Source organism: Papilio machaon, chromosome 1, assembly GCF_912999745.1.
Source record: "Papilio machaon chromosome 1, ilPapMach1.1, whole genome shotgun sequence".
In the NCBI taxonomy this organism is placed as follows: Eukaryota; Metazoa; Arthropoda; class Insecta; order Lepidoptera; family Papilionidae; genus Papilio; species Papilio machaon.
Window position 1 is genome coordinate 4,906,765 of NC_059986.1, and position 16,044 is coordinate 4,922,808.

The window sequence follows — 16,044 nt, forward strand, 5'->3', positions numbered from 1 at the left end:
AAAGCATAGATCAAAATAGCATTGTTTTAACGACAGATGTCACTGTATTCATCTATAGTTTCGCGCCTTTTCCGGAAATAAATTCCGGCGGGGGTTTCTGGTTTTGGATATACACGTGAACAGGCGTCATCCAATCAGCTGGTAAATTTTAAGACCGGCGGCGGTCATCGTTGACTTTCTTGAAGTACTTGTTTATTATTTGACTTTAATTATTATCACCGAAGATTTTTAGTGATATTACATTGTCAGAGGGTAAATGAAGCTATAAAAAATAGGTGGTTTATTTTGTAGAACGTACATCATTGCAATTTCTGACCTTCAATCATATCCTAAATATGTTGTCGCCATTTTGACCAAGCAAGTTGAATTGAGATAGTTTATTTTCGTTGAATAAATTTCTTTGAGTTTCTTATGTGAGATACGTAAATGGATATCCCTTGGGAAGATTACGAAGAAAATGTCCCAGAAACCTAGTATAGTAAAATTCCTTATACATGACGCCAATGGTTAGTAAGTAGTGACGTTAGATTTCGTGGATTTAGCATTTTATTTCGTATAATTTAAACATAAATTGTTGCCTAGTCCTGTAACTAACCAATTTTGTCCTGTATGTAAATTAGGCGTCATGATTTGATGGGGCGTTATGGGGGCAAAGCTTCAAAATACACATTCCACTGTTTGTTTATGTTATGGATATAGGTTTGAATACTATATAAACTTAACATTGTAGCCCTTTTCTTTAAAATTAGGACCGTTTTGAATGTTTTGTTATGAAATTTTTAGGGCAGCCGCAAATGGTGAAAGTAGTACAAAATTCAAACAATCAAACTACTGCTATCCCAATCAAAGTCAAAGCAAATCCTGTGAAAATATATAAACTGCCAACTGTTGCTGAAGGGAAAATAAATACTCAGGTTAGTTATTGTAATTTGAATGTCTATTACTCAGTACATACATGTATGTAACATTATGTTGGGTCTACTTATGTTTACATTAAATCAGTACTACTTTATAACCTCTAGGTCTAGCTCTGCATAGATTCAACGCAATTACAACACCTCTGATACAATTTAATTTTGAAAAGTAACAAATTTCCAGTGGAAATGTTAACTTTTCTCACCGTGCCACTTTTCTGTAGAGGTTGCAAATGTATGGAATTTTTATGAGAAATATCTCCAAGCTTGATTTAAGGAAAACTATAGAGACAAATGCTGCTGTTGAATAGCTTTTAAAATGTATACATTATAGAAACTTGTTTGTTATGAAATCCAATAACTAAAATCCAATAAGATTTGGGTCTAAAACTATCTAAATCAAAACTGATGTGTACCTATTCTTAATTTATTAAGCAAAGTGGTAAAGTTTTGAGATATTAATTGGACAATCCATCTCTACTAATTGACAAATATCAACTATAGAGTTGTATATCAATTTCTCAAAACAACTTCTTTCTTAAAACAATAATAAGTATTTTGGTTGCAGCCTTTCCTTTTTCTCAGCAAAATATGTTTAGCTTATATCCCAGATTAGTAATATATAATAAATAACACAGAATAATTTCTAGAGCAACAGTTTTTGATTATGTTACAACATATTTGGGGTTATACCAAGGGTTACTTGGTTAATGTAACTGTACAAGTTAATTTGATTTACATTTATTTGTCTGTCAGATTTTGTGTTAAACCTCTGAGGAATAGAAAAGCAAATTTGTATGCTAATGACAACATTATTGGTAGTTAGTAAGTATATTAGTAAAGTTTGGATTGGATTTTCCATTTGTCCAGCAATGAACCGATAAATGCATATAATGATGATCCTTTATCTTTCATCATGAGATGAAAACCTTTAGAAATATCCTATAGATTTGATCATATAGGAATATAAATCTAAGGTTCTGCTAAATAGGAATTCAATTCAAGTTGAAAAAATAAATTTGGTGTTTCTTGAGTGATATTTAGTATTTTAGTGGTAATTTGCCAAACATGAACTTTTCAAGTCAATAAAACAGAGAAAAGATGCTAAGCATTTATTAGCAGAATTGATTAAAACATACCAGAAAAAACTGGTGTTATATAACAACTAATCATTATAGGACCTTTTTTTTCATTCTTAATAGGATCAATATTTAGGATTTAATTGCTACGAAGTTTCTAAATAGATTTCAATTTTTTTTCAGACACCTGTCTTTTGCCCCATTAAAGTTACTTCTGGGATAAAGTGTGCATCAAGTAAGTCCTTTTTGTTTTAATCCTATTTGTCTTTATTCCAGTTTTATTAGTAAAAGTGGTTGATGTTATTTAAATTTCATTATTCAATATTTTACAAAGATATTTACCACTTACATTTGATGATGTACCTGAGTCAACTATCCAACAATTCCTCTATGCTACTCTTTCTTAATCAAAATGAAATTGTAAAGAAACCCCTTAATTAAAAAAATTAGGTAAACAATCTTAAAAAATATGATGATAACCTTACATTTTAAAAAGAGTGAATGAAGTGATTTGAATCATCATTCCTTATGTGTACAGTACAGCAAAGGATTGGCACCATCAGTAAGTTCCAATCCAGAATGTTTTCCTTCCAAATATGACATGCGAGCCTTCAAAATTAGGCTGAATAGTTATCTACTATATATGCATACTATCTTTCGGCCACATCACCACATAACATTGGATAGGATTGTTATCAAGCACTGGACAACTAAATTTACTTTTTGATATTATAAGTCAACTGTATTACAAACTTTGAGAACTTTTTTGTGTGTCAATAATAATGTGTTGTGATGTATTGGTGTCATATGATGATAATAATTTAATTTACTTCCAGAATTGGTGCCAGTTCCTGTTGAAACATTAACACATTTACAAAAAATTGTGCCTAAAACTGAACCTCTAGAAGTTAAAGTAGAGATAGAACCTAAGGTACTTTATATACATACTGTAATGTAACAAGAAAATGCTAGTGAATATAATACACTCAAAACCATCCCATTGTCTATTGATTATAAAGAGAAGAGAGATAGGTTCTTAACCTGTCAAAAAACAATTTGTTCAGGTTTTTTAACAATGTAAATCATTGCTGAATTAAAATAATACAATTGTAGTTAACTATATACTTGGATATATTTCTTACTTCTTTAATTATTACAATGTTTATTAAAATCAACAATTTGAACACTATATTTTGTAAATTACATATACAATACTAAGAACCAACTTTCTAATTTGCAGGAACAATATCAGGATCACATATTGGAACAGCCAATTGCACAGACAGTACCAAAATTAGTTCAAATCCTACCAAAACCTGAATCTCCAGTCAAATCAAATAGAAAATCATCTAGTTTGACATCACCAATGTCTCATGCTTCAAGGAGAAGACATGATTCAGATAATGATCCTCCAGCAGAGTAGTAAGTATTACATCTTATTCTTTTAAATGTTAATAATCTTACTAATGTTATAAATGTGAAAGTTTAAATGGGTGGATGTTAGGTTATGTCTGGAATGGCTCAATGGATATTGCTGAAATTTGGCACAGATGTAGAACATAGTCTGGAAGAACACAGGCTACTTATTAAGTTTATTGCTTAATTCCGCGCGGGCCTAGTCGAAGGACACAGCTAGTATACTATATTTTCTTATTGCTTTTAGACATTTACTGAATTTACTGAGTGTTATATAGTATAGCATGTTTGTTTCTGAGAGAGGAGATTAAAAATAGGCAGTCATATTTCATAATGATTTTATTTTTGTCGACAACTGTTTATCCATGCTGCAAGTATATTAAATGACTTCATCACATACTGTGATTTTCAGTATTTTAATCTTGATTGAATCTTTTGTATGAATTTTCAGCAGTGTAAATCCACACTAATATTATGAGAGACTACAAATATAGTAAGCTAATGTGTCAATTTGTATGTTTCTCAGCACAACAAAAAGACGTAAGCATGCTGATAAAGTGGGTAAAGGATTGCGACATTTTTCTATGAAAGTTTGTGAAAAGGTGAGGAACAAAGGATTCACGTCGTACAACGAAGTTGCGGACGAATTAGTGTTAGAGTTCACGGCAGGAATGCACAGCTCTGCTGACACTCAGGTTAGTTATAAATCTTTGTCTGCTTTTAAAATGTATGCAGAAATTATTTTATATAGATCTTATTCAATAAAATGGATTATTTCTCTTGTTATTGTCACATTTAAAAGTTATTTTTAATACCGCGATCTATATTTGATACCGTTCTGTTTAAATAGCCATGTTCTGTTAGCATTATTAGGTGTAATAATTACTAAAATTCCTTTAAAATAAAATCATACATTCTTAACAAAATGCTTTATGGAATTCCAGCAATATGACCAGAAAAATATTCGGCGAAGAGTATATGATGCGTTAAACGTGTTAATGGCAATGAATATAATATCAAAAGAGAAGAAAGAAATCAGATGGCTGGGCCTGCCGACCAATTCTGCGCAGGAGTGCGCCGCGCTCGAGAAGGAGAAGCAGACCAAGTTGGAGCAGATACAGAGGAAAACTCAACAATTACAGGAGCTTATATTACAGGTAACACTTTTTATTACCCGGGCTTGATCATCAGAGTTATGTTTTTCGCTCGTTTTATTAATATGAAATGTCAATTCCATTATCACTTGTAGCTTAAATTACTGAATTAATTTAGACAAGAGAGGTGTAATTTGATTCATTTTTTTCCCCTTAATGCCATAGACGTAATCTGTTTTTTTTTTATTTATTTATTATATTAGGTACATGTTACAGTTTACAATCATTGACATTGTTTTTGATTTTTAAATAAATTGGAATAGATTGGTTTCATTTATTTTTCAATATTCTAATTGGATTATTGGTTACAAATTAAGTCAATTAAAACTTTGAAAAGGAGTTATATTGTTATTTTTAGATTACTTTTTTTTTCATTGAACTCATCCACTTTTTATATTTTTCTTTTTTACTAATTTACTAGAATAGTATGAAATGTATTTTCGCTAATATACAGAATTGAACTTACACAGGCCATTATTGTTGATAAATCATTATTTGAATGTTGAATAATCTTCTAAACTTAATTTTCCAGCATATATCATTTAAAAGTCTAATAGAAAGGAATAAAGAAACAGAAAAGAAGGGTATAAAGCCTTCACCATCCTCTGCCATCCATTTACCTTTCATAGTTGTAAATACAAGTGACAAAGCATTGATAGACTGTAGTATATCAAATGACAAGTAAGTTAATATTTTTTTTATAAATATACATATGGGGCTCATATCTAAGAAATTTGTTTAGCCTAAATTGCTATGAACAACATAAGATTTAGTGAAAGTCATAAAAGTTAACTCAATTTGTTATTTTTCAGGACAGAGTACATGTTTAACTTTAACAAGAGATTCCAGATTCACGATGATATAGATATTTTAAAAAGAATGGGCCTTCTCTATGGTGAGTTTGTAAGGATTATGTAAAATGTTAGTATTTTGCTACATGATAAGAAAGGATTTCTTACTTCTTCACAACAATTTATGAAAGAAATACTGGGAACTTGGTATTAACTTTTATATTGTTTACCTACTTTTGTATAAAAACACAAAATATCTTTCTAGGACTAGAAAAAGGAGAATGTTCAGAAGAAGAATTAAGGAAAGTAAAAAGTATGGTACCTAAATCATTGGAAGTGTATGTTGAACGTAAGTACTACTTAGATATAAATATTGCTACCTTCTGTATGTATCTTTAAATAGGAAATGATTGAGACTGCAAAAGATTGTAAAAATACACTATAGTCAGAGATACAACAAATAGACAACTAGCTCCTTTTCCATAGAACTTGTATCACAATATTTAATGAAGCTATTATTATTTCAGAAATGGGTAGAGCTGAAAACTGCACTCTAAGTAATTTATTAGATGAGGAGGAACTTGATGATGAAAATGATGATGATGATGCACTAGAGGTGGAGGTGAAGGAAGAGCAAGAGGAGGAGGAAGAGGAGGATGGCAATGACTACAGTGGTGACAGCAGCGATGTGGACGTGTAGCGACTCGCCTCACGCCGCGTCGCTCCCCACTTCATAGCAGTGCCACTTGAATCACTCGGGCGTCGCGACGGCGGTGCGTCGGCGTTTAAACGAAGCAGTGATGCCGTAATGTAGATTTATAAAACAAACTTAATGCCACATGGTGCGTAAAGCAATGTATATTGATTATATACACATGTGGCCAAGGATGAATTAAACAGGTATGCTACTTGGTCTGACAAGTTGTGGCCAACTCTGCATTTCTTGCAGAAATAGGCATTTTGTTGAATCACAATTGCCTATTTAGCACTTGGTCCATTTGTCATGTGGCATCGCCCTTTCGTCTAAATGATTTGAGCATGACAAGTGTCATGACTCTTCATGTATCATGCAAAGCGCACACCAATTGATTCCTTTTACCTTTTATTTTGCCTTTTACACACTCATCAATTTAATTGTAAACAAGAAGACCTTTGGCTCTGTTTAATTATTTGTATTTTGTAATGACACATTTCATAAGCTTAGGATTATTGTTATTGAATCGGTATTGTTTATAAATAAGTTGCTTCACATATTCTTGTTTTATTTTCTGGTTTATATAAATATATGTATTCATTTATGTTTTGTTCTATTTTGATACTGTACAATTTAAGTGGATCTCAAGTGCATTGTAAATTGACAGTTTATGTGAATGTTGATTGGGGTGATGTGGTTGTATCTTTACTTGTGTAAAAAGAAGTAGCAGCCCACATTCTAATTAGTATAATGTCAAATTATTAATGACATTGAATGCTTATTGAAAGCAAAGCAAAATGGTAAATGCAATGTCATAACAATATTTTATTGTCCATTTTTAGTAAATATTATTTATAACACTGATTTGGAATTGTTTTAAAAGAGAAAATAAATGTCTCAATATGAAAAAAAAAAACTTTATTTCCCCTAAATTAACAATTTATTTTTAAGATCTAACATAAAATATTAAGCTGAAAATTTATTTTACTTCAAGTCATCATCGTCAAACAAGTCTTCAAAGTCTGGAACAAGAGATTGTTATTAAGAAAATAATATTTTAATTAGGTAAGGGAAAATGTTCTTATATAATATGACAATTTTTATAAACTTGCACAGCACAATAAATGAAGAAAAAAGAAAGCAAGATAATTTGTGCAAGAAAATACACAGAAAAAGTGGAGGTGGCTCATCCAAAAAGACATTATGTTGCATACTCACAACTGATTGTCTTTTATGGTAGTAGTGCCTCTTTAGTTTGTTTCTGGTAGTAGTATACCTTGAATAATAATAACATTAACATGGAGAATTTGTGTATACATACATACCGTTAAAAAAATCTGCATGAATTGCTTTTTCATTAGCAGCTAAGTCCATAAGGAGATTTGATGGGCCTCCTGCCTAAAAATAAGTTATCAAAATTAGTCAAGAATTGCTTATAAAACATATCAAATTCAAATAACATTATAAGCCTGCCTACTGCCTACTTTATGTATATGAAATAAAATAAGTCTAGCAGCTTGTTCGTTTTATGTTTTGCTGTGCTTGTCGATGATTTTTCAGTACATGTTAAAGTAATTGATGATAGAATCCTAATTATAGTTAAAACATGTCGTTAGCTAATTTGTCCCCATCGATGGGCTCAACCTACCCTAAATTTGGGGTAATCATTGTCTAAATAATACATACTTCTTCTAAATCCATGTACGGACCAACCCCTTCTGGAAACATTTCATCGGCTGCTATTGTAGGTTTCATGTTTCTATGTTAATGTTATGTTAGAATCTATGTGTATAGTACGGTATGAATATTCGGTTAATAAAATGGATGAAATACAAGAAAGTTAAATAACTTATAAATATAGAAGACAGAAATTAAGTTCGACAAAGTTTAACTGTCATTGTCATTTATTGGCTTGTCAAATGCCAATCTGTCAAAGAACTAAAACAAAACAAATTTGGATCAAGATAATGTAATTTGTTTGAACAAAAAATAATACATATTTCAAATCCCATATTGCAAGGAGAACGTTAAGAATGAGTGTGTGTAGTGGATAGGATAGATTGCGTGAAAGGTGACATGATTAACGAATGGTAATAAAACGTTATCCAACAAAACTGTCTAAGAAACTACGCTTTGAAGTGTATATATGGCAATGCTGAGGCAATTTGTCACTGTCATTTTACCAAAGTTGACATTGATAGCATGAATGACGGTGACGGCCGGCAGCGACAAGTAGATAATTTTTCGATAAGAGTACAATTTTCAAAAAATAATTGACTTAACTTGCTTACCTAAAATGTTAACATACGACAATAAAATTATTCTTGCACCAATGGTACGCATTGGAACTCTGCCTATGAGACTTTTAGCGCTACGATATGGTGCTGATATAGTATATACAGAGGAGTTAATAGACTGGAAGTTTTTGCGATCAAAGCGAAGATATAATGGTAAAATCAATTGTTTTATAGAAAAAAAAAAAATTCCACGGTACTTAAAAATTTAAAACAGCAAAAATACAATAATACAGTTCAATGGTATGCTAATCATCTAACCATGGTGACTTTTAGGAGGTTATAAATTTTGATATTGATGATAGAGTCAACACTCAATAGAGTTTTGAAATATGTAATAGTATTTATTTATCAAATTTAAGCAAATAGTATGAAGTTATTTCGTGTTGTGCCATGAAGCTTTAAGAATAAAATTATTTATTACAGATATTTTGAAGACTGTAGATTACATAGATCAATCAGATGGCACTGTAGTGTTCCGCACTTGTAATGAAGAGAAGGACAAAGTTGTACTGCAACTTGGTACTTGTGATGCTGAAAGAGCATTGAAAGTTGCCAAAATGGTGTAAGTTTCCTTCAATCTTCAGAACTTATAACATTAAAATTTACATGTTACTTCTCTGCATATCTCAGATAATAACAAAATTATTTGTGAAGATTTGTAAACTGTTTCTTCTAGTTCTGTAACAAGTTATTGAATTAAAAGTTATTCAAATTATATATTTTTTACAGAGAAAATGATGTTGCCGCCATTGACATCAACATGGGATGCCCAAAAGAATTTTCTATAAAAGGTGGAATGGGTGTTGCTCTTTTAGAGCAAACCGATAAAGCATATGGAATATTAAAAACATTGGTAACTAATCTCTCTATACCAGTAACTTGTAAAATAAGAATATTTCAAACACCCGAAGAAACTTATAGTGTGGTTGAAAAACTTGTTAGTTCTGGAATTAAGGCAATTGCAATTCACGGTAGGACACGAAATGAGCGTCCGCAACATGCAGTACATACTGATATTATTCGGTTCATAGCTGAGAGAATATCTATACCTGTCATTGCAAAGTAAGTAAACAGTGGATACAAAAAGCACATTTTGTGTATAAAGATCATAAAGTAGTATTTTAGGTAGAAATCATTCTTCTTAAATCTTTTTAAAAACAACAGATTACATAGCACTCCATATATAAAATCATATACAGTAGAAGCTGCTTACTTTAACATTTCTCACAAACACATATTGGTAATGTTAATCAAAACTGTAGATCTATTTAATTGCCTTGTAAAAAATAATATCACTAATGTATGATGTTTAAAGTTATTAAGCAATCTTGTGTGTTGACATTTTTTTTTCTTAACCATTTAGTCATCATCCACATCTGTCAATAGACATCATTAATGCATCATAGTTCATTAATTAGTAAATGGTGTAATATTTTGTTCCATACTACATAAATTATTAATTTTCAGTGGAGGTTCTAAAGAAATAGAAAAGTACACAGACATTTTTAAATTTAAGGAAATGACAGGTTGCTCAAGTGTTATGCTCGCCCGGGCAGCTGAATGGAACTGCTCCATATTTAGAAAAGAAGGTCTTTTACCCATGGACAATGTTATTAAAGAATATCTTAAACTTGCAGTTGAATATGATAATTCCCCTTCAAATACAAAGTATTGTGTGCAAAATATATTAAGAGATTTACAAGAGACACCACGAGGTCGAAAGTTTTTAGAATGCCAAACAATGGACCAAATATGGTATGTTATCTGTATGTGTATTTAAAAAAAAATAATTTTCTAAACTATTTATACTCCTTATGTCACTGAAAGTTATCAAACATTAATTTCAGCATAACAAACAAAAACAAAACTATTAAAGCTATAAAGGAAAATACAGTATGTTCATACTTTTTTATATATTACTAGCTTTCGCCCGCGACTCCGTCCGCGCGCAGTTAAAAAAAAAATGGGGGGGGGGGTTATGAAAAATAGATGTTAGCCGATTCTCAGACCTACTGAATATGCTCACAAAATTTCATGAGAATCGGTCAAGCCGTTTCGGAGGAGTACGGGAACGAAAACTGTGACACAAGAATTTTATATATTAGATAAATACATATATTTAATACAATTAATGTTATCACATTGTCTTATGATATTTACAAAGTATGCAATGATTATTGTAATTATTCATTTTCAGTGCTATTTGGGATTTAGAAGAATATTGTCTGGAAAAACAATCAAATTATCAGAAGATGGGAATACAAGGTAGATGGCAGGTCACCCCCAATGAATTAGAGCCACCATACAAAAAACAGAAGTCAGATGAAGTATGTTTAGATGATGTTACTCAAATGAAGGTAATAAATCACAATATAGAATTTAGTTCCTTAGTTAATTAATTTTAATCTGTAAAAAAGGGTTTTAACTACATTATGCCAGTATTTGGCCCCATTGTAATTTTTTTTTATTTTCAGGTATGTTTTATTCGTGCAAACTTTAATGATCTCAACCTGCCTAAATCACAGTTACATGCTTGGGCTGGTAAAAATTCCTACAAACTACCAGTATATGAGACTCAACAAATTGAAAAATTGTTTCGGACAATAATAACATTTAATGGTAAAAAGTATACATCAACATTTTGGGAAAAAAACAAGAAGTTTGCAGAACAAGGAGCGGCACTAGTTTGTTTATACCACATAGGGGTACTTACTGAGGAAGATTTGATCAAGTTTGGTAGTATAATAAAATAAAGGTTGATAAAGGTACATAAAGATTCTTTGACACATTTCCTCCCAACTATTATGTTTCAGACCGGATTTTAGCCAGATTCTCCGCAAGATTCTCGTGTAACTCGTCCAATTTTGAAATGATTTCTTCGTGTTTTAATACATCAGCTTTTAATGATTTAAAATAACTATAACATGAGTACAAGTCTTGTAAAGATTTGTCGGCTTCTGTGAACTTCAATGGTTGATCATGTTTAATAACATTCGGATCTGATAAATCCTCCAAAATACATTGAGGCGCAGGCAAATTGGGAATCGTAAATTTGGTATTCTCCATGATTAGGTACTATATTAACTCAAAATCGACTTGTAACTAGGAATTAAAACAGCGACAGCTGATCTGACAGATAGATGACACTGACAAGAGACAACAAAGCAGTGTTGCCAATGAAATTTTTTAACACTAACAAGGCAAATAGGGCATATTTAATGTTATTGACATAATTGAAGCGTTTTTAGCAAATTATCTCCCTTTTACTTTATTTTATAAAAAAATCAGTCATAATTTTTTTAACATATCTCACGCCTGTAACCCAAAGCGTAGGCAGAGATCACGGAAATGTCTTTTTTGCTGATATGTGCGAGTTGCATTACGGTGTTTTCCTTTGCCATAAGAAATTTGGATAAATGTACATATGTAAATCGAAAATTGGTACATGGCAGGATTCGAACCCAGCACCTGCAGATTACAAGTCAAGTGCTTAACCCCTGAACCACCGACGCTCTTACATTTTTACGCCTTGTCCGACTACAGCTATATTATTATTATAGCTTATAATTTGAATTAATAGTCGTTCAAGGATTTTATGGCAGTTTTTTGACTTCGGCAAGCCTACAAGTTTTAAGGGTTGCAAAAACTTCTTCCGAAAGTCGTCCATGTTGCACCTACAAGCAATTGATTTGTAACCTAACCTAAGTTCTGGTAGTAATTCCTTACTATTTCAATTTTGATACATCCCAACATATTAGCAAATTAACCTACATGTTAAAAATGCTTGGTTTTATGGAATTTAGAAATTATGAAAATGGCAACATTAACACGCGTAGTTGCCGCTGATATCCAATTATCCAATGCCTTAATAAATTTAAAAAAATAGTTGCCGCTCACTCATTGGTCAAAATACGATGCTGTCAAGATGACATTGTTAGTTCACCTAGTTCACATATTTTCCGACTGCCATAAGGGCCATAAGATCCTTATAGAACTACTAGCTGTCGCCCGCGACTCCGTTCGCGCGGAATTAAAAAAAACTTAAGTAAATAAATATTCCGTGAAATAAAGTAACAGAATTTATATTCTAAAAAACAACACAGCGCCATCTATTAGGTGTATTTGCAACCTAGATGTCAAACAAAACTGAAGAATTTTTTCCATGAATCTACAACGTACACCGCCATCTATGAGAACTTCATAAAACTAAACAGTAAATAAACACTTGCTTAGGAACAATAAATTGATACATTTTATTCGTTTACATTCACGACATAAGCGAATATTTGAGATGATAACTATCCCTACATACATCAAGACACAAGCTTTTTATATATATGGAACTATATTTCTGGAATATGTTCACACTGGAACTTTTGACAATCAATTTCTTATACATAAAAAAATTACTGTAGATTTTAGAAACCGTAGAATTGTTATAGGGATTTGTGGCGCACAGACCTATTCTGTACAACATACTAGCTTTTACCCGCGACTCCGTCTGCGTGGAATAAAAAAATAGAAAACGAGGTAAAAATTATCCTATGTCCGTTTCCTGGTTCTAATCTACCTGACCACCAATTTTCAGTCAAATCGATTCGGCCGTTCTTGAGTTATAAATAGTGTAACTAACACGACTTTCTTTTATATATATAGATAGATGACATGTTATGATAAAACAATAAAAGAATAAATAGTTGCTCACCGGACCAAATAAGTTTGTTGCGTTACACAAGATGTCAGACTAAATATTTACCCCTAAACTTCATTTTTTTATTCGGGATAAATATAACTTAAAAATTTATTTTACTGCCCTCGGGATTTGAATTAGACATTACATTTTTCAATACTTTTTTAAATACATAACAATAAAAATAATTATTAATAGTATAATTGTGAAGACTGAACACGTCTGTCAACGGGACAATTTCAAATAAACAAATGACAAACGGGAGAAGAGACCAAATAGTATTGCTTCAGTTGGCTTCAGTCTCTGGCGGATGGGACTGTTATTAGGTGACGGTAACCCCTTGATTTTGAATTAACCTTTATTATATATTTGCTTCATTGTTCATAGATTTTTTGTACATCAATTTTTACGATTAGCAAATTAAAAAGAGAACAGAAGATATGCAAATATTTTTAATCCCATTCTAAAGCAGATTTATAAAGGAATTGAAATGGTTTGTTTTGTAAATTTATTCCTGAATCGTTCTCAATTTTATAGAGTGTTTTGTTTTATTTCTAAAGCGAACGAGTACACGGTATCATGTTGAAGGAGGATATGGTCGCGGTCGGCGCAGGAAACCGCAAACTATCCACCTAAATAGCTCTGATACGCCAGAACACCGGGCCCGATACCTTGTTTTTATTTTATATCTGTTGCTCCGAAATTATTGGTGAATAAAGACAAGTATTGTTATAGTAACATGTCCTAAAAACAAGGCTTAAAGAAAGCTATAAACGATAGTCTTATATTAAATTACTAATTATTGGAATATCGTCACCATAATAAGAATTAAGTCATCAGCGACCGATGTTAGTTGTAATTCAATTGAGTACGTCTAATGTCTGGCTGATGATAATGAAGAATTACTAGCATAAGCAATGTAAAAAATATATTTTTTTATATAAATATAGCTTAGATATAAAAATATAGTGAAAGATGAGACATCAGAATCGCGGTGTTATAAAAATCTGATAAGGTTTTTTGTGTATAAGAGAGTAAGACATAAAAGTCAGGATTTTATACTTCTCTGTTTGTGAATAAATATTTAAGGTATGTGATAACCACGAACATTTTTTTTTTCGTAAAAAACGTAAATATAACAAGTTTTACAATTTTTATGAAGCAAAGCGTCTATGTCCGCTGTCAACAGCGAAAGGCGGCGCGCGTGTGGTCTCCGATATTTCCACACATCACGCTCTGCTGCCGCGTGATCAACCAACCTGTATCGAATTACAATCACATCAGATCAACTTCATATCTGTAGCTGGCTTCATTGACTCTTGATAATATTACATTATTAATGTTGTTTCGCGTCCCTTCTGCGTCTGCGTCGCACCTGGGAAAGATAGAAATGTAGTCAATGTACACTGGAGACTCCCTTAGCAAATAATTAACCATCAAGTGCAGCGGTAAATAATAATGAAATTTTACCTGTTAATAAAATTTGTATTATGTTTCCTGAGATGTCCGAAGTCCTTTATGAGAGAGTACATCGCTTCATTCCTTCCGGTGCGCCCCAACTCACGTCACGTGACAGCTCCGCCAGCGCCACTGCCGACACCAGCGCCTCTAGCGGACCTAACCTGCAACTCCAAAACCCGGGAGCACGCCACCAAGCCACCACCTTGTCATTGTTCGACTCATAACCGAATTATTTTGGTGGAATAACCACCAGAAAGCCCTTGTCTGGACTTCGGACATCTCAGGAAACATAATACAAATTTTATTAACAGGTAAAATTTCATTATTATGTGTTCCGTTCGATGTCCGAAGTCCTTTATGAGAGATCTGTTTGTTATCTTCTGGTGGCTTGTGAAATAAGAACGCAACAATGTGATAAAAACACTTAATTTTTCGTTAAAAAGATCGTTAGAGGTATTTTGATCACTAATCGCAATTTAATCGATTCGGATGATTTGTATTACTAACCCGGAAAAAAGAATATCTTGATAGAAGTAATTAAAAAAAAAAAAGCGATTGCTCCAGTTTTGCTCGGCTATGTAGTATCGTCATTCTCGGGCTCGGAGCCCACCGTAAACTAGGGACGACTAGGCCACAGTCAACCGCCCGGCCCAGTTCGGCTTGGTTGACTTCACGCTATCTTTGAAATTCTATGCAGATTTTCGTGGCATCGAATTTCCGTTATGCAGTTGCCAGCACTATTTTCATTACATAAATAAACAGAAAACGTCAAAGTACTATTAGATGCAATTTAACTTACACCAAGATAAACATGTGAAGCTGTGAAGCTCTTTCGACATATTTAGCAAGATAAGTGGTCCTGAATCAGTCTTTATAATAATATATTATCTGAGAAAACAATAACTTACTCAAACAGTGATAGAAGTAAAATCGTTATTTTCTAAGCAACACGTAGCCATGCGTAAAGCTAATTCGTGAAATTTTAGTTACGTACGACTTAACAAGACAAAAAGAAAAGAGAGAACAAAATAAGATTTTGCAATGTTTAAAAGTCAACTGATTTGACTTATATCCTCGTTTTGATTATCTGTTCAAAGAGTAGAATAAACTAACTACATTCAAACTGTTAGACGGGGAATTACAAGATTGTCGGTACTTAGCATAATTTGTATTATGAACAAAAAATTAATTTCAAGTTAAGCGATTTAGGACATTCCACTTTCAGTTAGCTTATTTTAGGTAATGAAACGGCTAAAAAGCAATGAAAACATCTTATCAATATAAGAACACCTATAAATGTATGTTTTCTTATATGTACTGAGATCATATCACAAAATAAAGCGACGTTCAATCTATGAATCTATCAAGCGTTACAGCCCTTCTAGGGGCTAGGTTGGCTCATGACAGTGTGTCGGTGAAACTGACCCAGAGGGCAAACCATCGAAAATCTTTTCTTCTTCGGATGCTTGAAAGGTTTCCATCCAGAGGAGTGCCACAACATATAAATTTTTCCGTCACTGTCAAGTGTGTTTTAACGTATGGTATAAA

The 16,044-nt window shown here is 32.2% G+C and overlaps 3 protein-coding genes across 6 annotated transcripts; 2 read left to right on the top strand and 1 right to left on the bottom strand.

Annotated features, from left to right (window-relative positions):
• The first annotated feature begins 64 nt into the window (after positions 1 to 64).
• On the top strand, positions 65 to 6,589 carry LOC106710715 (transcription factor Dp-1). Of its 4 annotated transcripts, none has more exons than XM_014502867.2 (11): positions 65 to 141; positions 784 to 914; positions 2,177 to 2,228; positions 2,830 to 2,924; positions 3,234 to 3,415; positions 3,936 to 4,104; positions 4,354 to 4,566; positions 5,096 to 5,244; positions 5,376 to 5,458; positions 5,620 to 5,703; positions 5,882 to 6,588. In XM_014502867.2, exons 2-11 carry the CDS (start codon positions 795 to 797, stop codon positions 6,052 to 6,054), a joined length of 1,320 nt encoding a protein of 439 aa, XP_014358353.2. In that variant the 5' UTR covers positions 65 to 141; positions 784 to 794; the 3' UTR covers positions 6,055 to 6,588. The 4 variants fall into 4 exon arrangements, with proteins under 4 accessions (XP_014358353.2, XP_014358354.2, XP_014358351.2 ...); XM_014502868.2 differs by having other exon boundaries at positions 96 to 184; XM_014502865.2 differs by having other exon boundaries at positions 107 to 506; positions 5,882 to 6,589.
• Positions 6,590 to 6,975: 386 nt separating this feature from the next.
• LOC123721185 (COP9 signalosome complex subunit 9) lies at positions 6,976 to 7,945 on the bottom strand. The gene is made up of 3 exons (XM_045679010.1): positions 7,735 to 7,945; positions 7,374 to 7,446; positions 6,976 to 7,070 (listed from the first exon to the last, which is right to left on the bottom strand). Exons 1-3 carry the CDS (start codon positions 7,801 to 7,803, stop codon positions 7,033 to 7,035), a joined length of 180 nt encoding a protein of 59 aa, XP_045534966.1. The 5' UTR covers positions 7,804 to 7,945; the 3' UTR covers positions 6,976 to 7,032.
• A 309-nt stretch (positions 7,946 to 8,254) lies between these two features.
• On the top strand, positions 8,255 to 11,113 carry LOC106710730 (tRNA-dihydrouridine(20) synthase [NAD(P)+]-like). Its single transcript, XM_014502886.2, has 6 exons — positions 8,255 to 8,498; positions 8,769 to 8,907; positions 9,075 to 9,407; positions 9,813 to 10,100; positions 10,543 to 10,702; positions 10,820 to 11,113. Exons 1-6 carry the CDS (start codon positions 8,345 to 8,347, stop codon positions 11,096 to 11,098), a joined length of 1,353 nt encoding a protein of 450 aa, XP_014358372.2. The 5' UTR covers positions 8,255 to 8,344; the 3' UTR covers positions 11,099 to 11,113.
• The last annotated feature ends 4,931 nt before the right edge of the window (positions 11,114 to 16,044 follow it).